Source organism: Sinohyriopsis cumingii, chromosome 18 (assembly GCF_028554795.1).
Source record: "Sinohyriopsis cumingii isolate HCF-2022 chromosome 18, ASM2855479v2, whole genome shotgun sequence".
Taxonomy (NCBI): Eukaryota; Metazoa; Mollusca; class Bivalvia; order Unionida; family Unionidae; genus Sinohyriopsis; species Sinohyriopsis cumingii.
This window is the reverse complement of record NC_142978.1, coordinates 74,119,159-74,146,024: the sequence shown is the minus strand read 5'-3', so window position 1 is coordinate 74,146,024 and position 26,866 is coordinate 74,119,159. Positions and strand designations below refer to the sequence as shown.

At 35.1% G+C, this 26,866-nt stretch overlaps 1 protein-coding gene across 3 annotated transcripts in view; it reads left to right on the top strand.

Moving 5' to 3' along the window:
• Nucleotides 1-26,866, top strand: part of LOC149776986 (ATPase MORC2-like) — a 134,246-nt gene that overhangs the window by 31,646 nt on the left and 75,734 nt on the right. For all 3 annotated transcript variants that reach the window (XM_089941723.1, XM_089941722.1, XM_089941724.1), the window contains exons 8-17: nucleotides 3,859-4,076; nucleotides 5,126-5,371; nucleotides 11,868-11,913; nucleotides 12,596-12,681; nucleotides 15,712-15,852; nucleotides 16,591-16,610; nucleotides 18,430-18,564; nucleotides 18,997-19,021; nucleotides 20,613-20,716; nucleotides 23,101-23,206. In XM_089941723.1, the coding sequence (XP_089797849.1) occupies nucleotides 3,859-4,076; nucleotides 5,126-5,371; nucleotides 11,868-11,913; nucleotides 12,596-12,681; nucleotides 15,712-15,852; nucleotides 16,591-16,610; nucleotides 18,430-18,564; nucleotides 18,997-19,021; nucleotides 20,613-20,716; nucleotides 23,101-23,206 (1,127 nt within the window). The remainder of the gene's footprint in view (nucleotides 1-3,858; nucleotides 4,077-5,125; nucleotides 5,372-11,867; nucleotides 11,914-12,595; nucleotides 12,682-15,711; nucleotides 15,853-16,590; nucleotides 16,611-18,429; nucleotides 18,565-18,996; nucleotides 19,022-20,612; nucleotides 20,717-23,100; nucleotides 23,207-26,866) is intronic.

Sequence of the window (26,866 nt, the reverse complement as noted above, 5' to 3'; positions counted from 1 at the left end):
TTTTCTCCATTTTTCATTAAAGTTAGATCCATAGTTATTCTTCTGTGTTCTGCTTCTTTCACTTTCTTAACCAATGCTATTTAGTGCATGTCGTTTTAATCTGAGATCACTTTCTAGTGCAACATGCATTGAGATTAAACATCTAGATGACAGCTTGCTGAGCTAGATGGAAATCGCGTGAGAGCTCGCGAGATTAGGGGAAGCTACTCCGTCATAACATTGCCTATGCTAGTCTGGTTCACTGTTTCGAATGTTCCCTGCATTGCATTATGCTATACGAATAGAGGAGCACAAGGCAAGGAACAAACAAAGCGGGGAACCAGTCAATGCATATGCTCGAAGTATATATGATGCCATCCCTTGTCCAATGCATTGGGTATTAAATAAATCCTGATCACATTTTGAAAATCCTTTGCGTTAAAAAAACACACAGCAACAAAATGTGTGCGTCAATTTTCTCCAGCGTGCGTCCCTGACGCACAGATGTGCATAAAAGGAAACACTGTATAGATCAGTGAGACTTGCATGCCATTTTCACCACTGTATTTTAAATTTGCACTGCCAAACTTTTTTTTATTATGCAATTCTTTTATAGATCTTCTTGGTAACATGAGTGCAATGAATTAGGTATAATTTGGGTAATTGTTATGCACTTGTGCTTCTGCCAGTCTAGCAAGTGCAAGAAATGCAGACACTTCAGAGTTGCAGAAGATAATGATGGGACATGTCTTGCATGTACTGTGTTTATCATCACACCAATGCAGTATATGTGTGTCATGGGTTGTTGGTTACTTGTGTGGATTTAACACCATTTTTAAGTACATTCTAAGCTACACATGGAGACCAGAATATTTGGTGGAGGAAGACCCAGGGAAGAACCACCGACCCGTGGAAAGCTACTGGCAAGCTTTTTCACATACTCACATTACCCATGCTGAAATTTGAACTCATGAAGACCAAGGTGAGATGTCAGTGATCTGTAAAGGCAAGCACCTAGGACCACTTGGCCATCTGGGGCCCCTAAATGATGACCACTTCTGACCCCATTGAAGCCATACTCTTTTGGAATTAAGATGCTATGCCTCATACAAGAAATTGTGGTCTCAATTTTGACAACACGTAATTTAAATGTAATGAGGACAGTTTTTGTTAGCAGCCAACAGGGCACAAGTTCCCATCCCTGCATTCGCATGGCCTTAGTAACATTGAAACTAGGCATGCAGGATTACAATCTGACTGCTGGCTGGCAAACCCTGCAGGTCATATACCCTATGCTGTATGCCATCGTGGCAGCTTGTACAGGTTTGTTGGGCATGACTGTCATTTTGGAATGGTAAATTGCACATTGGTTGACAATTCCAACAGTGGCTTTCTGTACCTAACCAACTGCCCTTACAAGCTAGATCAACCATGTACATGTCACATACACAATATTAGTCTCAAAATTTATGCCTGCCAGCTGTTCTGACCCAACTGACTTATTGACCAATATCCTCCTGCTGGACCCTGTTCCAGGAATACTTACCAGATCACATTACTATCAATCTGTCTCACCCATTCCCTGCAAATGCAAGCAGCCTGTTTTAGGTTTTGCTGAAGCTTAAACTGGTAAACATCTGCGTTATGGGTGACCATCTAGCAGGAGCAAAGGGAGGTAATCTGTAAGTTACTTCACTTTGTCTTTGATATATATAGACAGAAAGACGTTTTTTGTCTTTGCTGGATTGAGTCATAGCAGAGATTATTAATCTTATGAAAAAGTATTTGCTGTGGGTATGGTTTCTGCAACTGCTGCAACTAACTGGTTACATTCAGTTTGCTCCTTGCTTCTGAGAACATCCATATGATGCAACCTCAGTCTTAGCAAGACTTAAATCAGCATGGTTCAGACAACTCTGAAAAATCCTTGAATTTGAAGGGTTGCCTTGAAGACTCCCTTGAATTTCAAAAAAGTTGGTTTGTCCTTGAAAATTCCTTGAATTTGTTGAGAATCTCAAATTTTCCCCAACCGCAATTGAATTTACAAACAGCGCATATTATGACATCATGTTCTTGGGTTTTCCTATCTGTTTAGAGCTGACCAATGAGCGGGAGTTTTGGGGTTGTCTTTTGTATACATCTCCTTTTTGTACATAGTTAATATAGCAGGCTATCCCTGCAATCATCAGCAGGATTTGACAGAATCCTAGATTTATATAAATGATGCTAATCCACTTTTAAATATAGCTGCCATTGCTGAAAAAAATTGACCTACAATATTTCACCAACATTGACAAAAATCAATTAGGTATATGGTACATTCATATTTGAAAAGACCACTCCGATGGCCTAGTGGCCAGAGCATCCACCTCGAATACAGGAGGTTGCGGGTTCGAACCCTGACTGAGTCATACCAAAGACTTACAAAAATGGTACTAACAGCTGTCTTGCTTGGTGCTCAGCATTAAGAGGCTAGTATTAGAACTGGTTTGTCTGGTGTCAGGATAATGTGACTGGGTGGGACATGATGCTACATGTCTGCAGCATGATGCCCCAGTGCTAAACATCACTATAAACTGTCACACTGCAGACATCATAGTGATATGACTGAAAAATTGTTAAAGCTACATAAAAAATCTAAATCGCACACAATTAGGTGTAAAGGCCTTTTAATATTGGACAAATGTGTGCTGTCTAATATACATGAATGTACCAAAAAATAGAAAAACCATGAACAGTTGTTTCAATAACACTGCAGTATTGGATGAAATTAGAAAAAGCATACTACTGACCCCGATTTCTTGGCAAGCTTTCTTGCAATTAGGCAGATATCAGCCAGATGTGTGATTGCATTCCTATCTCATATTTGGCTAACTTTGTAAGAATTGTTCAAGTCCTTTCACTGTAACTGACACCACTGAAGCAGTAAATTATTCACATAAAGTGTTTTATCTCTGCGTCTAAGCAGATGGGACTTGAAGTTTTACTACAACAATATCTGAGTGATTGACACATTCTATACAAGAAACAGAATTTATGATGTAAACAGTAGCACATGATGTCAGAAATGTGTTTTCATGTTGAAATAAATATTTCAAAGAGCTGCTTTTAAGAACTGGAGGCAGGGCATTCTCTTGGGCAAACATGATAAACGGTCTTGAATTTTTTATATGATAAAATTATACATGAGAATTTTGCAGGTTAGGCTTGAGTTTTGGATTCACTGGTCTGGTTTGTGCATTTCAGAATCCAAAGGAATGGCTTTAAATAGCTTTTTTGCTTCTCACTATTATAGGCATGAAATTAAAACCCTCAGTGTGCTGCCACACACATTATAGTGTAGACTTTGATCTAGTTTGGACCCGTATTGGCCAGTGCTGTGTAGACCCATATCAGCCAGTGCTGTGTGAACCAAGATCTACATATGGAGTATTGGTTCTAATCTACCGGTGCACTATAGACCCAGATTTGCCAGTGCAGTATATATCCTGAGCTGCCAGTGCAGTATGGACCCCGATCTTGTATACTCCCTGGATCGGCCAATGCAGTATAGATCCAGATATGCCAGTGCAGTATAGGCTCAGATCTGCCCATATAGTATAGACCCATATTTAATGTAGACGTAAATCTGCCAGTGCATTATCCACCCAGATTTGTAAATGCAGTATAGAATGAGTTCTGAAACTTCAATACATGCCTAGATTACCAGTGAAGTTTATATTCAAGGTTTGCTTGGTTAGCAGGACAAACACTTAGTTCCTAATATGTCGTCTTGCAACTGCAGATGTGTTTGCAGCTTGGTCTTTGTTAAAATACAAAACAAGACATTGTATTTCCAAAAGTCTCACTTGAGTTGTCTCTAATTTTCTTATTTAACAGCATAAGCTGGAGATGGAACTTATTCTGAAGTATTCCCCATTCAGGACAGAGGAGGATCTGTTTGCCCAGTTTGACAGGATAGAGGGGGACAGTGGCACACTAGTGATAGCTTACAATTTAAAATTACTGGACAGTGGTGACCCAGAACTAGATATTCTGTCTGATCCACATGACATCCTCCTGGCCAACCCTGCAGCAGACTTTGACTCCGATGAGGGGTAGGTGAACATTTGTCAAATCGCTCCAAATGGGAGGAATTTATTAATTAAAATGTGTGTATATATGTTGATGTGTGAAGAGAACTACAGATAGTAGGCAGTATGATTTAACTGTATGCTTCATTTCATGCTGAGAGTGACTCAGATATAACTACATTTGATTTTGATGTATAGTGTATGACATCACTCTGCATTTAAACGTTTACTAGTCACTATAGTAATATTGCATCTGACAGACTTTTCATATTGCTTTAAACAAAACTGATCCAGCATCACAAAAGATAGAACTAGAAATATAGAACTTTCTTTGGTGGGAAATCATACACAATATATCATTGAAAAGTGTTATATAGCATCTGTATATTGCATGTAAGAAATAACCGTTTCATACCGTTTGTTTATATAGTTTTAAAAATTGCAGTGGCATATGCTGATTTGCATTCATGAGCAAAACAAGTTGACAATGTCAGATCTGTTTGAAACAAATATAAAAATATAAAAATAACTTGATATTGGAGTATAAAAGAGAGTTTTTTTCAGCAGATTGTTTATATTTAAATTTTATTTGATACATCTGTTTTTGTGCCAGACAACAAATGTCATACCCGATAGTGGCGCCTTTGGCCATCTTCCCATCAGTCCAGTTAAATTTCATGTCAGTTTTCAGGTACTGTTTGGGGGATTTTTGTGTTCCATGAACAGCTTAAGTTTTGGGTAAATGTATTGGAAAGATACTGTATATATTCACTTAGTAGCCAGATCCAGCTGCAAATTTCATAGACATAGATCTTCCATTGCATCATGTGCCAGCAGTTCACAGTATATGCAGTTTGTAAGGACTAATAAATAACATTGAGTCTGATCTAACAGTGCATTATTCAATAGCATATCAGGGTCGGGGGGGGGGGGTTGCAGTTGGATATAATATTTAAGTGAATATCCATGGTAGAAGAATGTTCATTGTTTCTAATGCTTCAGAAATATGTCTTGATGTATCATAGGTACATCTGTATTGATGTAGTGTTATTTTAATTTCTTTCATGTTTCAGGTTGGCTCCAGAGAGGAAGTCTTTTAGGGCATATACTGCAATTTTGTACATGGACCCTAGAATGAAAGTGTATATTCAAGGGAAAAAAGTCAGGACGAAAAAGTTAGCAAGTTGTCTGTATAAACCAAAGTTTTACAAATATTCTTCAACACGATTCAAGACACGGGCAGAAAATGATCTTAAAAAAGCCCAGGAAAGTGTCAAAGTGGCAGAATTTAGAGCCAAAGAGGCTGAAAGTAAAGTCAAGTAAGTATGTTTTGGGCTTTTCTCTAGTGTGACTTATGCTGAAGAACAACACTTTATTTCAAGACCAAAGAGAAAATTGTTGGCGTCAGCACAGTAAGACTGGATGAGGCACAATTAATGATAATGGTTGTGACTCAAGAATGTGTAAATTATGTTCTCATTATTTTGCCTCCACCATATCTATGAAGTGGACGTATAGTGTTGCCCTTGTTTGTCCATCATATCGTATCCTGGCGTTCATAAAATTCATTTGCACTATTAACACTGGAAGTTTCTTTATGGATTGAAATAACAAATTTATATAAGACTTTGTATTAGGAAGATGTGGATAAAGTTTTCCATCATCCAGCAATATCTTATGGAGTTATGGCCTGTTTGACTTTGAAGTTTGCCCTTAAATGTCATTTGTGTTCGGTGACTTTTGATCAGGGATATTATGTGGTGAAATTTAAATTTCGTGGGAGGCTTTATGTTAAGAAGAGTATGGTTAGGTTTGATGTTCACCATTTTCTGCCATAATTGTATGGAGTTGTTGCCTGTGTTTGATGGGGGCATCTTTAACATATGGATAGATTTCTAGTTTCACCCTTTTTTTAATCTCTGGAGGTTCCATCCTCCAATATTTATCTTTCCTTTATTGACATCACATGGACTCATAAATATTCATGCCTGCATAGAAACCCTATTGTTGTGTGGTGGAATAAAATAGACTCGAAACAGTTTGGTTCTGTGCCAGTCTGTGATTGACACCTTCCTAGCCAACTTAAACTGCTGCAACAAAATGCTTTTATGCCCGACATTGTGTTGCCTGCATTACCATGACAAGACAGATTTCTCACAAACCTATTTTTGTACATTCATATTTTCCAGTGTTGAACAGTGATGGAAAAGATATCAATCTTTCATAATGTGACTGCTGTCTTTTGTCACATGATCTCCTGTGTGATTATTGTTAGCACAAACTGGAAAAAGCTAGCATTTTCAATTTCACTGGAGCTATATTCACAAGTTTTTTCCCTTACTTTTACTGACATACAATATACAACTTTGTTAAAGAAATCTCAGCAGATTTTGTTGATCACTATGCAGAAAATAAATTATCTGCACTACCTTTGCATGTATACCCAGAAAAAAATGAACATGTAAATAACACTTGAATTTGAGATGAAGTATATGTATATATATGTGTGTGTGTGTGTGTATATATATATATATATATATATATATATATATATATATATATATATTTTGATATATATATATATTTTGTGCAGTGATAAACATAGTAACATATGAAAAAAGTTTTGTAAGACAAAAATGTCCTGAAATTTTTTATAAGTTTGTAACGACTGCTTAAAAAAGTCTTTGAAAAAATCTCTAGACCATATGACTAATTTAAGTGTTGAACAGTTGTATAATTGTGCTTTAGTAAGACTACCACTTGCTGTCAAGAAGAATAGAAAATTACCTTTGTATGTTCTAGTGATTATTCTGACTTAGTTGCACACTTGGGATGGACGGGTTAGTACAATTGCAAGTTCTTTCCATTACACATTTGTTGAACATTCATGTATATTGGCCTCACGGTTAAAACACCTGATGCAAATCGTGTGAATGTAATACCACTAAGAAACAGGCTAGGTCATACTTTTAGAACTTACGGAATCATATCACATGGATATGCAGGGCCCTGGGTGACCAACTAGTCCAAAGCACTCACCTTTATTGATCACATGTACACCCAACCTGTGTCCTTGTGTTTTTGAGTCTCAGCTCAACCAACATGGTTATGTGAGAAAGCTTGCCAGTAGTTTCCTGTGAGTCAGAGGTTGTTCCTTGGGTCTTCCTGCACTGGCTGCAATGTATAGCCTATGATGTACTAAAACAATGGCATTAAACCTCACAAAATCTAGCCTAAATATGCAGGGATGTACAGAAGCCCAGCTGGTATGTGGAAAAATACATATGAAAGATTTTTAGTCAGCAACAGTTTGCAAAAGTCCAACATGGACATGACAAATAAGAGTTTCAGCCAGTATGCGCCTTTTGCAGGAATTGCACAAAATAGACTGCATGTCCCACCAAAATAAATGATTGCATACACTAACAGTGGTGCCAAAAAAAATGAACAAGGCATGTTTTTTTTTATTGTGGCTTTTAATCTGATACAGATGTACCCACCAGTGATTAAATTTCCAAATAGCTTCATTGATTTTTGTTATGAAAATAAACAAAATCTGTCAAGTGATCTTTATTGATTGCACTAGTAACCATGATTGGACTATTTTTCCCTATTTTGCTAACTACATTTAATAGTGAAGCTGGGGATCATCTGCAAATAATTGTTTACTCTCTAAAGTCCACAATATTTCTTGGTTGAAAAACTAAGAACAACCTTGGCATGTGACTTAATTGTTTTGATTGGGTTTGGTGTTTTACGTCACAGCAGCATTGGTAGGTTATGTACTGCTGAGACAATTGGCATAAAGTGCCTTGCCCAAGGACATGCCACAATAGCTTAAAGATGATGGTCCAATGATAGGATTTGAACCTGCACCCTTTTGGTCATGAGTCTGGCATGCTAACCACTGAGCAACAACAGTTTACTGGATAAAAAATTAAATGAATTCAAGTAATGTATTTTATTCACTTTTTAGTAAAAGAAAACTTTGTAGTCGGAGTGATTCTCATAAGCATGCGCTTCCTGTCAAATGTTATGACCTTGATGTAGCTCCATTTATCATTTGTAAATTTGTTTAAGTTGGATGTTGAACAACAAATAACATTTTTCTTTACCTCAGTATCATGCTCAAATCGTGGGCCCCAAGTGGCCGAGTGGTCTAAAGCACTCTCCATCACGGATCACTGCCATCTCACCTCTATCTGCGTGGGTTCAAGTCTCGAGCTCTGCCAACGTGGATATGTGAGAAAGCTTGCCAGTAGCTTCTCGTGGGTCGGTGGTTGTTTCTGGGGTTTTCCCGGGTTCTTCCTACACCATTAATACTGGCCGCCATGTATGGCCTATCTTATGTGGAAAAATGGCATTAAACCCTATAACAACAACAAAATGCTCAAATCGTATGAGTGATACAAATTATCAGATATGAAGACCCTGGTGAACAAGCTGGTCAAACCCACAAAAACCAAGATGAACATCAAAGTGAAACTTCCAACAAAGAATTAGATTCCACAGTGGTAGAACAAAACAAGAAAACGTTACACTATCAAGAAATCACTTGAAAGCTGAAACTTTGTAAATACTGGTGACTGTAATGTTGAAACATGAAATTATAGACTTTAATTTCTCACATGCATTTAGATGATCAGGGGCATCAGAGAACAGAATCCTAAAGTAAAGATGGTTATTTATTTGGGTTTTTTTCTCCATGTAAATAAAATATAAAATAGACAATGTGAATTATATCTCATTAAAGGGCATCAGTTGATTTCCTTTTTTTTAAAACAAAACTGGCTGAAGCACTGTGAGACACTAATTTAGTATTTCATTGTAATATTAGTTTTGCCAATCAGGTATACTTTATCTGATAAATTTTGGTTATATTTACATCAAAATGGCTGAAATACCTTTGAAAATTGTATACTCTGAGCAGTGACACTAGGCAAACAAAGTCCTCTCTCTCCAAGCAATAATGTGTAAGAACAGTGGCATATAACTTAAAGCCAATCATGTCACAGTACTAAATAAAATTTCTGGTTCTGTTAATATGCATAATACTCTATACATGATATGCAAATTAGTACCCATCTTGCAGGTGTTCTTACAAGACCTTTAAAATCACACCAGATTACACTTAGAACAGTCAGCTGACATTGAAGCAAGACATCAGCCATTTCATATAGGTAGGGATTAAGTCAAACTGACTGCATGTTTATTTGTGCTAACCTAGTAACACATTTCATTGGCAGATACAGATGATCAAAAGGTGTTCATCTTGGGGAAAATTAAGGCATGTCAGTGGGATGCGCATCTAAGAACTAAGTAATTTCATGCTAAATTTTCTAAGGAACCTTGAGTCTTGAGAGTCTTGCATCAAATACGGCCACCATTACTAATAACTGAAAGTCACTTAAAAATGATTTCCTTTAAGAAAAAAAGCACTTGTCAGAACTTGACCAAATTTGACAGATTGCATCCTGACATGGATGACTTTTAAGGTTGTGCAATTGCTGCTGTTCCATCATCAAATATGGCTTCTGTTGCTAAAATTAGAGCAACCTTTAATAACTTTTCTAAAACCACTCTGCAGAATTTGACCTTATCTAACAGAATGCATCCCAGCATTGAAGATTTTCACTTTATAGATATCATACCAGTTTCCCATCAAATAAAGTCACATTGATAGCCGGGGAAAACATATCCCATAATTCTCATACTTTTTCATACTGTCTTTGTACGCCATTTATTCATAAAAAGCATGATTATATGTATGGTCTTTTTTGGTACATAGAAACTCATAAATGGAGATAAAATTTAGTATTGATTTTGCTTGTGTATACTGTTAGGTCATCAAACATTGTGTCACATAATACCTTGTACAGGTCTGATCCCTTTATTTTTTATACATTGCCAGTTCAAAAAATGAATTTTTTTAAAGATAATTTTTCATCCATGGAACTAAAAATTATACATAGTTCTGTTAGCAGCTTTAATCCAAAAATCCTTTTCATAATTTGACAAGTTTTGACAGAAAGCATCCAGGCATTGGACATATCATGCAGATTGCTCCATGTCACTGTGTGATATACTAACTTCAGAAGGATAACTCGGCCATTTTAATTTGAAGATACCCAAAATCCATATGAGAAAGGACACTTGATTGGCCACAACCACAAACTTAGACACAGTTTTAATACTAAATTAAATTATTAATGGGGGGAGGGGGCATGCAAGCTTTTGGTTATAGCAGTTTCATTTAGCTAAATAGTTGTTGTTGTTGTTGTTGGGTTTAAAGCCATTTTTCAGCACACGATAGGCTATGCATGGCAGCCAGTATTAATGGTGGAGGAAGAACCCGGGAAAACCTCGGGAAGAACCACTGACCCATGAGAAGCTACTGGCAAGCTTTCTCACATATCCACATTGGCCGAATCCTAGACTTGAACCCACGCAGACAGAGGTGAGATGGCAGTGATCCGTAACGGAGAGCACTTTAGACCACTCGGCCACTCAGGGCCCCCTGCTAAAAAGTTGTAAATTGCAGACTGGTGCAAAATTAAATTGTTATATGTGCAGATAACTGTATACTTAAATGTATGATACATTATATGTTCTTTTCTGCTTACAATGTTTTTACTTGATATCTATATTTTAATTTAGATGTATGGACTATGTAGTCTAAATAAAGAATTCTTATCTTTTTTTTGTACATACAAATAGGGCTTCAATGCAGGTTCGAATATCCAAGGTTACAGTATGAAATTTTGAAAATTCTTATACAACATGACTTTTTGTGTGGGATTAAATTCACAGAATCTGCTTAGAGATAAAAACAAATCAGTAACTTCAGCCATGAGGCATTGGACAGTAAGATTTCCTTTAATCAAATATACATATACGTTCATTCACTGTTTAAGGAAGGGAAATTGTGCATAAACTGTCTAGCCAGAGCATGCAGCTGACGCAGACAAATGTATTTATTATCACAAGAGCATAATAGTAGATCACTTTCTGCTTTCTTGACAGCAGTAGTCATACTGAAACAAAATCCCACAAATGGTCAGCAGTTACGAAAATATTCCTGCCTTGGAAAGATTATTCCTACTGCTCCCTGTCACTTAATTTAATTTCTTTTTTGTTTATGTCTTCCCTAACCAACCAATGAATAAATGGAGCAGAGCCTTCAAGCATTAGTTATGCTAATGTGTGCCATTAAATATGGATGGAAGATAACCAAAAATGGAGAAACCTTGAAACAGTTTCATTCATCTCATACACTCAACTGCATTGGAAACAAAAAAATTCTATAGAAATCATCCTACTGACCCAGATTTCTTGGCCAACTTCTCTTTCATTAGACTATCATGCAGATTTCAGCAGGTGAGCAATCTCAGGCCCACTTGGGTCTCTTATTCATTTGCTTGTTTTTCCTAATGCCCTCATGACATTCTTGTCATATTTGGCATTATGAAGCTAAGGCAATTCATTTGACAACAAATTTGCTCATTTCAGTGATGTTGGTGTCAAGAACAATTATGTAAAATTTGCAATATGGTTTTGGTTTTTTACTTTTCCATTTGCTTATATTTCTTGAACTTTTCCATGGATTTTCTTAATACTTCGGATGAGTCATTATGAAACTAATACAACTTGATCTGCAACACGCTTACTCAGCCTATTAAGTCTTGGTCACACATTTACTACCCTGATTGTAGACTTGACATGCAGGCCCTGGCCTTCCAGTTCTTCTATATGTTTTTCAATTAATAAAATAAACAACAGAATATAACATTTATATACTATCATCTTTTCTTACAGAGATTTAGAAAAGAAATTTGGTAACACATTATCAAAAGACCAAAGAGTGAGTATTACACTATATTTACACTCACAACAATAACATTTTTCAATCAGTAAAGAGATTTTCTGGGCAAGAAATTCAATTTAGAAAGTTCAGAGTGTACTTGGTAATGTAATCAATAAGTTATAAAAGTTTACAATATTTTCCATTCAGAGCTCATAAGAAATGAATTTGTGTTCTTTATCAAGAGTAATGTGCCTCCTCGTGTTCTCATTATCAGTAGACAGACATCATAAATACTGTCTACTCTTGAAGTGGAGTTACATAATTATATAGTATTGTGTGAGCTTGTTTTAATTACCCAAACTGTATGCCTTTTTTCTCTACAGTATCAAAACATTATAGGAAGGCCCCCTGGAGCCTTTCACATATCTAAGTAAAAAAATATAGTAGCTCATATTTTGTGTCTCTGCTGTGACAGCATGATTGGGTATAGGTGACAAATGTGGTGGTGTAAATATTAGGAATTTGTTTTAAAGATTTGTGTTGCAGTTCTCACAGGTGAGACACACACCTGAATCATACTCAAAAAAAATTATAGTCAGAGATATGTAAAATACCTGTAAAAACAATCTTTTCAGAAGAAGTCACCACTATGACATGAAATATTTTTAATGTTTAATTAATGTTATTTGAGAGAGAATGTTAGAATTCAAAGGTAAATTGAAATTACTTAACTTTGCAGGCAGAACTACGCAAGGCACAACAGAATGCAGCAGAGTACAAAAGAGAGGCTCAATTAAAGAAGGAATTGGCAAACAGAAAATTAAGGTAGTAGCTTCAGCATTTCAAAAATGCATAATTTGCACAGATGGTTAATAGATGGTGTTTTACTCAGTTTTATTCTGTTGTTAGAGGTTGAGTGCCATTGAATTCAGTTGATTCTAGCTTTATCGAAAGGCTGCTCTGAATATTTCTCTTTCAAACTATTCAGAAAACATTTTCAACAATAGCTACCAAATGTAAGAAAAGTTGCTTGATGAAAGTAACTTAAAGTTATTGTGTAATACTGTATATGTCTGAACACAACATGTACATGAATACATGTATAATGCATAAAGTTATAATGTACACCTTTCCCTCGATAACTTGCGCACATCAAGGTCCAAAAACATGGACCGCACTTTAAGCAAGAGCATGAGTTACTAAGGGACCTCCCAAAAATCTGCTAGACAAGAGATATCTGGAGAACTGGGGTGGGGGGTGGGGTGGGGCTATGTAATGACTGAATCCTTGTTTTATAATTGTGTCGAGAATAATTGTCAATAAAGCGCTTTTTCTGATGAAATTGTTCATTATTCTGTATAAATCACATTTATTTTCAAAATGTTCAACAGCTGGAAGATTGATAACATGATTCCAACTGGTTTCAACAACCAACACAGTACCTGAAAACAGTAATGTATTGCATCACGTTTGCTTTTTGTTGATTAGTTCCCAGAGTGGTTTTTTATAGTTTTTGAGAAACAAGGAGTCTGTGAAGCAGGGAACCGTACTAACTGTTGATACACTACCAAACAAGATTCCTTTTTATATAAAAAAAAAGAAACATTTCGTAAGACAATCGTCGATATTCAGTCCTTGAATTGTTCACTTAGTAAAATATTGATACCATGATTTCATTGCAAGTAACATTGAAACTTCTTATCATCCTTGAGAATATCTCGACCTGCAAATTCAGAAATTCTCTGAAACTTGTTTTCCCCACAATGATCCATATCTGTGAAACAAAGCTCTTTATTTTACGAAGTTCTCATTTCGCTTGGTTTTCTTGCTATCTTTAATCACAGTTATGATCAAGTAGGTTAATTTAATTTAATTAATATGCATACACAATAACATTTACTACAGTGTTCGATTGATCAACTGAAATGAGTTATCGACATGTAACCAGAGCCGCTGGTTCTTAAGCATGTAGGAATTGTATGCCTTTTAACTTTTTTGTTTATTCCACCTCCTTTATTTGATTCAAAAGACGTAATGAACGTGATAATAGAAAATGGAGGCCCGCTTTTTATTTAGTGCAACAATACAACAAATGTTTCCACTAGTCCTTGTATCAAAACACAGTCGGCACTTAATTAGGTTCTTAGAGAAATGCTCACGAACATAGCTGTTACGGTAGATTGACACATTTTACGTTTAATTACAGGAGGACACATTGCATTTATGAAGACTACACTTAAAAGGAACTAAAAGATAGAAGCAGAACACAAATTTCAATTTATACAAAAAAATTATTTAATTGGTATTTATTTATCACAGTACTGTCTCCACTAGGTGTGACATTTTCATTTATCAAAATTTCCTTGAGTATCGTTAATTATGGTGTACTAAGAATGTTGTTTGGAATGAAAATGTAGCAAATTTTATGACTTCATTTTAAAGTTGATTAAAATTTCCAGGTCTTATCTACCGTTTTTGATGATAAAACAAGTGATATATCAGTTTCTGTTACCAATTTTGATCACGACTTTCTTCAAGTTCAACAAATAGGAATAAATGTTTTGGTATTTTCTGGTTTGAAAAATGGATCCACGCCTGACCCCGCGTTTTAAGCAGGTTTGCGAGTTATCAGGGTGCAAGTTATTGAGGGAATGGTGTAATACTAGATATGTTTGAATACATGTACATGAATACACATATAATACATAAAACTAATATAATAGTGTATTGGGCTGAATACAACATGTACATAAATGCATGTATAATACATAAAGTTGTATAGTGTAATACTGTACTTGACTGAATACAACATGTACATGAATATCCCCAGTTAGACATTCAGGAAAATGACCATGTATTTCACATCACATTGTTGCTATTTAAGATAGTTGGAATCTGCTGTTCAAAAATAGTAAATTGTTAATTTCTTCTCATCCAAAATGGAAGTTTCACACTTCATTCAGTACTTTCTAGAATTTGGATGATTAGAATTATGACTGAAGATTTCAGCAGGACAGATATAATCTGCATTATCAATGTAGGCAACACAGTCTTTAGGAATTCATTTATCAGATTCTAGTGATTTAGTAATACACATGTATACAACAAACTGGAAGATTTAGAGGTTGAGAAAGTCATCTACTTATTTTACATAACGTAATGGACATGATGGTGAATGAATTATTGGGATTTTGAAAGAGATCAAAATTCGTCAATGAAATTAATGCAGCCAAAAGATCAGATTTTACTCTTTTAACATATCTTTTGATAACAGATATGTACAAAAGGGTCAGATGGGTTAAATATTTGTTGAACTTAGTGTAAACTACACTTCTTTAAATTTTCCAGGAAGGCCTACTTGCATGGAAAGTAGGTGACTATTTAATACATAACTTTTATTGAGGAAATTTCAGGGGATGGGGAGGGGAGGGTAGAATGGCCATTGAGACCAGGTGACTAATGAGTTAGGTTTGACTTTACATGCATGGTCAAGTTGTGCACAGGGATTGCATGGTCATTACTATTTTAGCAGATAATATTCTTTGATATCATTTTCTTAGATAAGCTATAACATTGTTATTGCAACATACATACATACATACATACATATACACACACATAACATGTACATATATAGACACATGCACACAGTCTGATTCATTAATCCTATGCAAATCATTCATATTAAAACAGATAAATAAGACTTTGAATGACTCAAAATATTCCTTTCCCAGTCAGTTATCAGTAGGATGGTTAGATACAGAATTGGTTTTAATAGATCAATACTGTATATCTTGAGGAACTTAGTTTGCAAGTCTATTTTCACAATATTTTTTTAATTATTTTTTTTTCCAGAGCCCTGAAGGAGCCTAAAACCTTAAACCTCATATTTGGATTGAATATTGAGAATAGGAACCATGATGGGGTATTTGTCTACAACTGCAGTCGGCTTATTAAGATGTATGAGAAGGTCGGACCACAGACAGATGGAGGAGTGTAAGTTTAGCCTAGATGGTTAGCTTGATTGTAGAGATTATTGTGTTATAAACATCTTGCTTATGACCTTGAAAATATTGAGGAAACAGAAACAGTGATGATGCTAATATATAGGTTGCCTAAATACAAAACATTAAAACAATCATTGTTGAACACACTCTTGTGGTTGGTATACATAATAGTCACATTGGTGTCCATTTTTGTGTCTGTCCATCCATATATCCATCCACACCCAGTATTAACCTCAGTATTATTAATGTTTTTTAAAAAAAAACTTTCTTTACATGTATGTCTTTCCTAAAATGTGGGCTAAACAAAAAGTGTCTCTGTTTAAGTGCGAATTTGTAGTTGTCTTCTTGTGTCCAAATTCTGCTCCCCTGAAAAGCTGTTTGGATCTCTATGGTCAGTTTATTTACATGTAAAACCTGCTGTTTTTTCATAAGGATAAGATGAAACTTTTGTGATCAAAAGTCGTACTTGTGTCTGTAGTATGATCATTAAACAAGGTTTGTAAATCTCAGATTTCCTTGTTTCAAAAATGCTCTTCTTTTTCAAAGCCTTATGGTTGTTTTTATGTTATATCCTCCATTAATGCTGGTGGCTGTATTGTTCTAGTTATGTGAAAAGCTAAATGATCGGGGGTGGGGGTGGTCTGTAAAACAGGTTTCTTCCCAAACCATGTAAATGTCAGTGGTCAGTTTGTCATTTGTGTTAAATCCATTTTCTGCTTCATTTCAGATTCTGCAATGGCGTTGTGGGTAAGTTATGCAACAACCCAAGATCAAATAGATCTTAGTATCCCAAATATTAGTTTGAATGATTTTGTGAAAAAAAGTATTTTGGTCAAAATGGCTGCGTTTTTACAGAGACAGTATATAGCTTTGGTGTGTAAATCAAATTAATTTTGTTTTGTTCAATTCTCAATGGCTTATTGAAAGTCAAAGTTGGCATGGAAGTTATATTATCATAAACACTAAACTATTTTACTATGAAAACATAAGCATTAATGGATATTGTTAATAGCCAGATATGGAGGTTGCTGGTACATACAGAAATCTAAATTATCTATGAACAGCTTCAGCAAGGGTAATTATAAAGCTAACTAAAAGCTATCCAAATAGCACAGCAAGCAACATGAAAGATATACCAACATACTGGCACATGCATAGATTATTGCAGCCCTGCACATATTTATATAGTCATACATGTATAAACACCAAAATACAAAATGCATATTACAAAGGTATATGTATACAGGTGAAGAGTACAAAATGCTCAATGCTTGCAAGAAAAACCCCAACATAAATAACTACATCTTACAAATTTTCATTAATGTTACAACTGTTCATACATATAAGCAGACACTTACAAAGTTCAGTCTAAACTAACAAGTAGAATTTAAAGTTTAAAGAAATAAGATTGCTAGCCAAAGCAAAATACAGGAATGTTAACTTAGAGATTGAAATAAATCTTTAATGGTGCAGAAGCCAAGATCTAAAAACTATTTTAACATGTTCTGAAAATCAAATACAGTGTGACTCTGCTGTAACGTGGTAGTTGGGGTCCATAGAACCCAACTGTGTTAAAGATGAACAGTGTTTTAAGTAACCAGGTCATTTAGCTGAAGAAAATGATGTACCCCAAAAATATGGCAGGGTGGGGTTTGGGGTATTAAAAGTGTCGGCAAAAATACATGCTTTTGATTAAATGAAGACAAAACTAGTCGGAAATAAACTGCATGCACCAAAAAAATATGGCGGGAGTTGGGTTTGTAGTAATAAAAGCGGGCACAAAAATACATGCTTTTGATTAAATGAAGACAAAACTAGTAGGAAATAAACTGCATGCACCAAAAAAATATGGTGGGAGTTGGGTTTGTGGTAATAAAAGCGGGCACAAAAATACATGCTTTTGATTAAATGAAGACAAGACTAGTCTGAAATAAACTTGTATATTGACATTTACATTTATGTAGTAAAGTCCATAGTGCATTAAGTACTGTACTTGTATTTGAGAAATCCATGAATTTGAGTATACATAACGTTATAAAATTCATGTATCAGTCACATCCTGTTAGAAAACACGAATAAGATGTACAAAGAATGGTTGTCCTGGTTTGATCTATATCGCATTGTCAACAAACATGTCATGAAACAATTCAAAACGATATTGCCAGTAATACATAGCTATAGTTGTTTACATGCTAAATGTACATGTGCTTCAACTGACCTAGATTTTGGTTAGCTGGAGACAGATATCATCTTGCCAAGACTACCCAAGGGATGAGACTATTTCATAGTGATGTGAAAACTTGGACAAATAAAATTAAAGTAACTTGACAACCAGAAAACAAAATATTAACTCTGAAAGTTTTGTTCCTTTTTTATTTTATACTTTGTCAAAAATTTCTGATTAAAATGATTGAATATTGCTTTAAAGCAGTTAGAAATATCAGTCATGAACATTATTGCAGTATATAAATGCCAATTAATAATCAGATTTAATTTATTTTAAAAAAAACATTGTGCATGTTCCATACATGTACAGACATCTTTGTTATACTTCTCAATATCCTAGGCATTGTGGATGTACCATACCTGATGCTGGAACCAACACACAATAAGCAGGATTTCGCTGATGCCAAAGAATTCAGACACCTTATGAAAGCCATGGGAGAGCATATGGTCCAGTATTGGAAGGACATTAGTATAGGTACACACTCACCATGCCTTTTTTGGCTTTTGATATGAAGTAATAGCTTCCATAATCTTCAAACTGACTGGTTCTTTTTGACTTTTTTCCCTCCCTTTATTTTTAATCTTTGTCTTTTGAAAAGATTTTTTTAATGTTCAAAATGTTTTGTAATGTGGAATCCTGTAATACATTCAGTCAGAAAAATTGTCTTGGTTTTCATACAATTTTGAGTGAGAAGTAAAAGTGCAGAAAAATTTCAGAAATGTCAAATATGTTGCTTCTAAGAAAATATCAGAAATATGCTTTTGAAAGACATTTTTAGGACAACTTAATGTATGGCGATAGGGGTACTATTTCATTACTTGGCTATTGCTTGTGTCTCAATCTGATCTCATTCTCTCTCTCTCTCAGAACACATTGAGATGGGCCTCTTTTTTTTCATACTTTCAGCACAACAAGGAATAACAAAGTTTTGGTAAGTATTCAGCCTTTTCAAGGTTTGTAGGGTCATTAAGTATCATTGAGAAATGAACACCTTAATTCAGTGCCCTGAAAGTCTTTGATATGTAAGCTGTGTCATTGAAAGTCATTGAATTTGAAGAAGTTTGCTTAAAAATATGGTGGAAAATTTGTGTGTCATGTAGTTTATTTTACGTTGTCTGAGGATTGGAAGTACAGTTTGAATTTTCCATCATCTGCTAGTCATTCTGCCAGTCCATTGGTGGTAATCAGACATCGTACATAGCATCCCATATGGAGGAAATAGAACAGCAGTCACAGAGCAGTGTTTGATATTTGGGTCCACTTACATGATCTTGTTCTCATTTTGTCTTTGATATTTCATTACATTTATTTATATTTTTTTGTTTGTTTTAGTTTCTGTATTTAAATTAGAAACAGGAAGTAAAAACATGATACTGAGAGTAGTCATGGTCATTAAAATGTCACTGAAAAGTACTTCAATTTCAGAGCTCAAGATCTGTATGAACCAGCTTTTCACAGAAGATAAAGAAATAATGCAAACCTAAGTATATACGCAAGTATTTTCTTTCAAGAAAGAACAGTAATTTGTAATGGGTATTCACATTACTATGGTACTACAGTGGCAGTTAATGACATGTACATTAGTTTACAGTCTATAACAAATGACACTACTTGTATAACCTGTAGTTTTTTTGCTTTCTTTTTTTTCTTTTTAGAGGAGTCCTTATTTTTAAAACAGGCATGGTTACAAAGGTTTAAATAAAAGGTCTGCAGTGTTTGTCTCTGTTTATGTAAAAGGGTCATTTATAGAATTGTTTCGAACAATATGCACTTTTTCTGTGGACCCTCCTAATTAGTCATGTTTACAAAGGATTAAAGCATGGTCAGTGATGTTCATATGGGTTTTTTTATGATGTGGTTTACAGCTGTTCCAAAACATATTTTGCCAAACAAATTGTGGTTACTGGTTGTGTTCTGTGGGTAATCACTCATGACATTCAGCTTATATAATAATATTGATCTGTGCATTATGATTGTGGTCATAAATGACAGGTGGTCACTCAAAGCAGAGGTTGCTTAAGACAGGATTTACTGTAAGTGCATGTATTGACATTGGCCTTTTCTTCCATCTGTCTTGTACTTTAATGAAATTGTTTGGTCAAAACCTGTTTTTTGCAGTTGTATATTTTCCATGTAATACTCATTTCTTACATCGGAATAAAAGTAAACTAGAAGTCGGCAGCAAATTAGCATTGATCCCCCCGTTATTCATTTATGAGGTATCCACACATCTCCAGGGGTATGGATCAAAGTTCTAAATCCATTGTGTAAATCTACTGACCAATCACATCCCAAAGTTTGCAGACTGCATCTTAATGGTATAAGAAAGTTTTATGGCATAATTTATGCAAGCACTTCCAGAAAGGCAGGATAACATTAATCCCTACCCCCTTTTTTTTTTTTTAAACAGTTGTGGGGATAATCGTTAATCACATTTCTGCTTCAGGAGAATTCAGATTCCTAGGTATATTGCATTTTGAACTTAGACAAATTTGTATTTATGTCATTAAATCTTTTTTCAGGGAGAACTTTGGGTATATTTCAAGCAATTGGAAAGACCCACCATCCAATGACAGCAAGTATGTGAGAAAGAGAGCAATGCAGATCAGTGTCACATTACAGTGTGGTAAGCTTGCTGAGAAATGGCATTCTTATAATTTAGCAATCTCAAATTTATTTCACAAAAATAAATCCCTTCAAGATGTATTATCTGCTGAAATAAAGGTAGAAAGTTTTTAAGAGTTAGAGTATAAAATAAAAGTGTAATAGAACAGTCCTATAATTTGTTTATCAAGAATTCTTTAGTCTTCATTCTCAGTTGCCATTTATTTCTGTAAAATTGTCACATTTTATCATTTATGTACCACTCAAAGTTTAAAGCATTCATTTTTCCCTGGCAGATTTTAAGCCTTTTAAGTTTCATTCACATCGATTATCAAGAGATGTAATTCTGCCCACACTGAGATAGCAGGGGGACATATTGTTTTGCTGTACTGTGTCCTTATGTTTGCAAGTCTGAAGGTCCGTCCCAAATCTGTTTAGGCACAGTAGCACAAAAAATATTTAGTTATGACATTCTGGTGGGTATTCAGGATTTAATTTTTTGAGGGTAGCAAAATTTATCAAAATGTGTGAACATTGTCATGAGGCTCCAAAAAAAATATTTTTTAGGTTGTGGCCAGAAAAGATTAGGAACCACTTAGCTGTATATTGGTCATAAGTATGTAACTTTATTACAATTTTAGACCATTACAGCAATTTTTTTAATACACTTTTTGCTTGGTCTTTTTGGACTTAGTTATCGTTGATGGTACCAGTATTTTCCATGATAATTAGATTTATAAGTTTTTTTAAAAACATTTGTAATAAGCATGACAGACCTGAATAAAATCAGTTGTACAATCTATTCAGTAAGTAATAACTTGGAACAGTAACGTTTGTTTTGTAAGTCTCTGAAAAAACTAATGATGACAGATCACATCTTTAATAGGTAAGAGATGTGTTCTGGTTGTAGTGTGTGCTATGATCATGGTCTTGTGACCTACAGGACAAACCCCTACAGATGGAAGTTGCTGTCTGAAATGGCTGCCATTTTTGTGCTGGAATCCATGGAAAATATGTATGCACTTAACTCATTTTGCAGAATGGAAGTACCATCTATACTTACTTATTAAGGCAAGTCCAACTGCAAACAGTGCAGACTCAGATCTGCCATTGCATAATTATTTCTTAGGAGCACAAAGCAAAACATTCAACATAGATCCTGATTTGCCACTGCATTATCGGATTTATGTTGTTTGCAGTTGGACTCAACTTTATAAGCATGTATAGATGTTGGTATAATTATAGGTATGTTTTTTTGTAGCAGCCATTATATCGGAAATGACTACAATTAAAAGATTGTATGTTTCATTTCCAAACTGTTCAGGGGTGCTGGGGTAGTTAAAAAAAGAAAAAAATACCTGTACGAGATCATCTTACATTATGAATTTTGATGATGAAAAGTTCATTAGCATGATTTGGCAGTACCTACCCACAGTGGACAAGCAAAACTTGGTCGCCATATTTATGTTCATATGTAGATGACCTGACAAGATTTTAAGGCCATTATAGCAGTTTTTTTTTCAATTTATAAACATATTTTTTTATCTTTTTTGACTGCAATGTTTTATGAAAAACTTCTTAGCATAATAAAGCAAATACCATTTGATATAAATAATATTTAGTAGACAACGTGGTTAGATTTTCTGGCCATAAAAAAATTTGTTCAATTTTACACATTTTTTAAAGCAGTTTATACCTGTACTTATTTGTTGAAACCTTTTTAGCATGATTATGACACATAGGTGTGAGGTAGGCAAATAAAGTTTCTTAGGCCTAATATATTGCTTACAAGTCAAGTCTGACTACAAACAGCATAAACCCTGATCGGTTGCATAATAATCCAACAGATCAGGGGCTGAGGTATAATAATTTGTCCTATCAGAGTCCATAGACTTGGATCTGCATGCAATAATATACAGCATTTCTATTTTTATGTAGATGGTACATTTAGAAATCATGTCTATTACAAAAACATTTTTTAAATTTTAAAAGTTTCTGAACTTTTTAGAACTAGACTTTTTGGCTATGAAAACTTTGTTAGCATGGTTAAGCAAAAATCATTTGAGGTAGATAAATTTGATTTGTGTGCCTGTTTGTTGACATATATAGATGATCTGGTTAGATTTTCATGCTATTTAAGCAATTGTACATAATTTTATTTAAATTTTGTAATTCTTTTAGACTTTAAACTTATGGACCAAAAATATTCTGTTTAATTTAAAGGTGATGTTTTGAATTGCTTGCAAGAGAATCTGATTGGCTAGGAGGCTGTTGGTGTTTATGTTGCCTTTTTTTCACCAGAATATTGCATCGACTGTCAGACTAAATGTGCATATCAAAGCCTCCGTTCTTGCAAAGAACGATCTTGACTTCATCTTTAACTTGTTACATGTACAATATTTTCAGATGCCTGTTTGAAGTGGAGGACATTACCATTCTCATCTGCCAATGTAGGAAAGGAGTTTCCAGATGATTGGACGTGTTCACTAAATCAAGACACTCAGCACAACAGGTTGATACAATTCTGCATCATTTGTTTAATTGTTTTACTTTCTTTTTGTTTGTTTTTTTGTTTTTGTTTTTTTTTTTTGTTTCATTAGTGCAATTGAGTAACAACAGTATGCCAATGATAGCTTGAAAATAAACAACTTCACATTCTAATTTATTTAAATTTAAACTTTGTTGCAACAACTTCCACAATGTGCTCTCAATGGCTTTGACGTTGATGTATTGTGGTCTTAGAGGACAGAGGGGCTGCATCATCATCACAGTGTTAAATTTATGCATTTTAATAACTTGCACAATGTGCTTTCAGTGGCTCAAATGTTGATACATAATGGTCATAGAGGACACCAGAGCTGCAGCATCATCAAGTGTTAACATTTTTTCTTAAAGTTTTTGAAAGTCACATATCTTCTGCATTAAAGTGAAACTGGGAAAAATAGGTCTGTCTGCTGTTAATGCCTGGGGTCCTGAGTGGCTGAGTGGTCTAAAGTGCTTACTGTTCCGGATCACTGGCATCTCACCTCTACTTGTGTGGGTTCAAGTCTCGGGCTCGGCTAACGTGTACGTGAGAAAGCTTGCCAGTAGTTTCTCGTGGGTCGGTGTTTCTTCCCAAGGTTTTCCAGGATTCTTCCTCCACCAGTTATACTGGCCACCATGTATAGCCTATTTTGTGCTGACAAATGGTGTTAAACCCTACAACAACAACTGGTAATGCCATGATGTGCTAGGTGTTCCTGTCTTGCCTGCTTGGCATCATGATGAACAGTTTTTGAAAGTCATAGATCAACTACATTCAACTGAAACATTAGAAAAATATTACTTTGAGTCTAAAATTCATATAATCTTGCTTGTCTTGCCTGCTTAAGCAGAACATTTGGTTCATCATTGTGAATAATGTTAAAGTGTTTGAAAGTTGCATATCTTGTGCATTTATTATTGCATTTGTCTAAAACTTTGCAATAAGTCTAAAGAGTATATGCTAGTTTTTTCTGGCCCATCTTGCTTGCTTAAGCAAAAAGTATTTTCTTCATTGCAATCAGAGTTAAACTTTTTGTTTGATGACACTTGAATACATAATTCAAGACACTCTTCAACTTCACTTTGTTGTATTTAGCTGAACATTTTTTAATATGATATTAAGCCGACTTGAGCATTATCTTCAGCAGTGTTCAAATTTTGTAAGAAAATTGATAAAAGTCATATACAGGGGTTGTACTGACAAGCATACTAGGACAGATGAGGCACCTGGTTCCTCGGAACACTTATTGACTTTTCTTTTTGTTTAAATATCATTTTATCCTACCTTTGAATTTGACGTATAGCTTCATTATGCATATTGACCGCTCTGGTGGCCTAGTGGTCAGAGCGTCCGCCTCAGAAGCAGGAGATCATGGGTTCGAACCCCGGCTGAGTCATACCAGAGACTTACAAAAATGGTACTAACTGCTGCCTCGCTTGTCACTCAGCATTAAGAGGTTAGTGTTAGGATTGGTCGGCCTGGTGTCAGGATAATGTGACTGGATGGGATATCATGCTACATGTCTGTCGCATGATGCCCCAGTGCTAGACATCACTATAAACTGCCACACTGCAGACATCCTAGCGATATGACTGAAATATTGTTAAAGCTACGTTAAAAATCTAAATCACACACAATTAGGTATAAAGGGCTTTTAATATTGGACAAATGTGTGCTGTCAAATATTCATGAAGGTACAAAAAATAAACTGCCACACTGCAGACATCGTAACAATATGACTGAAAAATTGTTAAAACTATGTTAAAAATCCTAATCACACACACACACACATTATGCATATCTGGTTATGGGTTGTTTTTGGGAATAAAAACTTTTCCCTTCTTTTCAATGTGATAGTATCTTAAGCTTTAAATTAAACTTGATATTAAAGTTCTTTTCCTTTGCTTACACTTCAGTAAAGTGGTCAGTTTCTCAAGTACAGTTGACCTCAGAGTCATGTTTCTTGGTATGTGGATACATCTTGATGTGTACAACAGCAATTTCCAATAGCAGGTCAGTGTGACCTATATCTCAGAATTCACTGACTTTGGTTTTAGTTTTCTTTTACCTCCATTGGTTGAGTCATGCATTCCAAATTGCCAGAAGTAATTCAGTTTGATATAGATTTTTTACCTGTATTTCATTTTGATGCTCAGGGGTGGACTTGACAGGCAGATCATGGCCAGTCTCTTGTTTGTTAACATTAGACAAGTATGGTTTAGAATCAGGATAATGCAATGCTATGTCCAACTGTTGCAAACATTTGCCCACAGTATGGAAAATTCCCATTAAAAATAGTCCCATTTGGTAGTTAAAAATTATCAAGTGCAGTGACCAGTGCCATCATTTCTGAATGCAGCCAAGGGTATCCAGAGAAAACTGCTGACCCTGAATGGGCAACTGCATACAATTGCGCATCAAAGCTAGGTACAAAGTGCAGGTTTGCAGAAACATGTAGCAAGTGTGTCACTGCTGTGCTGTTCCTGACCCCTAATTTAATGGGACTTAAATTTAACAGATATGATTTGTCTCCATTTTAAAGCGGAATTCCACTTTTCTCCTGACTTGAATCAGATTTTTCTTGATAAAGTCCGTTTTTTATATCATCTCTGATCAAGTTTTTTAAAAGCGGTCTGACCGACCCCATTCCACAACGACCCTTGTAAATTATTCGTTCCATATATTAGTTAGCACACGACTCATATAGAGTATTCTGATTGGTCAAAGGTTTAAATTCATCCAATGATTCTTCGTGTAATAGAAACTGATGGCATTGGAAAGAAGAAGCATGCTGCAAAACATGGCGTCCCAAGTTGTTGAGAGAGACCATGACACAAAAAGTTGAGATAAGTGTTTTAAAAATGTATGGAAATGGGAATGGCTAGAGCGAAAAGTTGACAGAAATTCAGTTGGTCAGTTTATAAGAAAACTGAACGTTAGAGGACTGGCATTTTGTGACCTCTGCAAGAAAGATCTGAATTACGGTAATTGCGGTTGGAAGAGTTTGAAACAGCACCTACAAAAGAAGCTGCATACAGAAAAATTGAAGCTCAGAAGGCATATGGAAAAAGTGCACTTAATTACTATAGGAAGAAAGATTTCTTGCATGAGAGAACAGATGTAGCCCTCTGTCAGAATATGCATACCGCATGTCGCCAGTACAAGCACCAGCTTGAAAGGAGAAAGGCTCTCATTAAGAAGGAAAAGAAACGATTGCACATTGAGCCAAAAAAGTGAGCGGTGACAAAAAAGGAAGGCTAAAGAAATCTTTGCCAAAGCCACAAAAAGAGCTCGACTGGCATATCAACAGGTTGTGTCCCTTGGAGAAAAAGACAAATGAATGTATGGGATTATTTGTATATAGTAGATGTACTTGGGTGTTTATTTTAGATTTGTTATGAAAAGAGAGAAGTATAATATATTTGCTGCAAAAATTTACAAATTATTGTGACTTAATTATGATGTGAACACTGATATGCACATGAAATAAGTTCAGCAGCAATAGTATTGGAGAACAATTCACGTGACAACAAATATTGTGAAATTATTGAAATCAAGTTAAACATTTTTGGTAAGTTTATTAGTTTTATTTTGGTTTATTTTATCATCATAAGTTGCACCAGGAGCAGTTTTTTATGAATGTAAAAT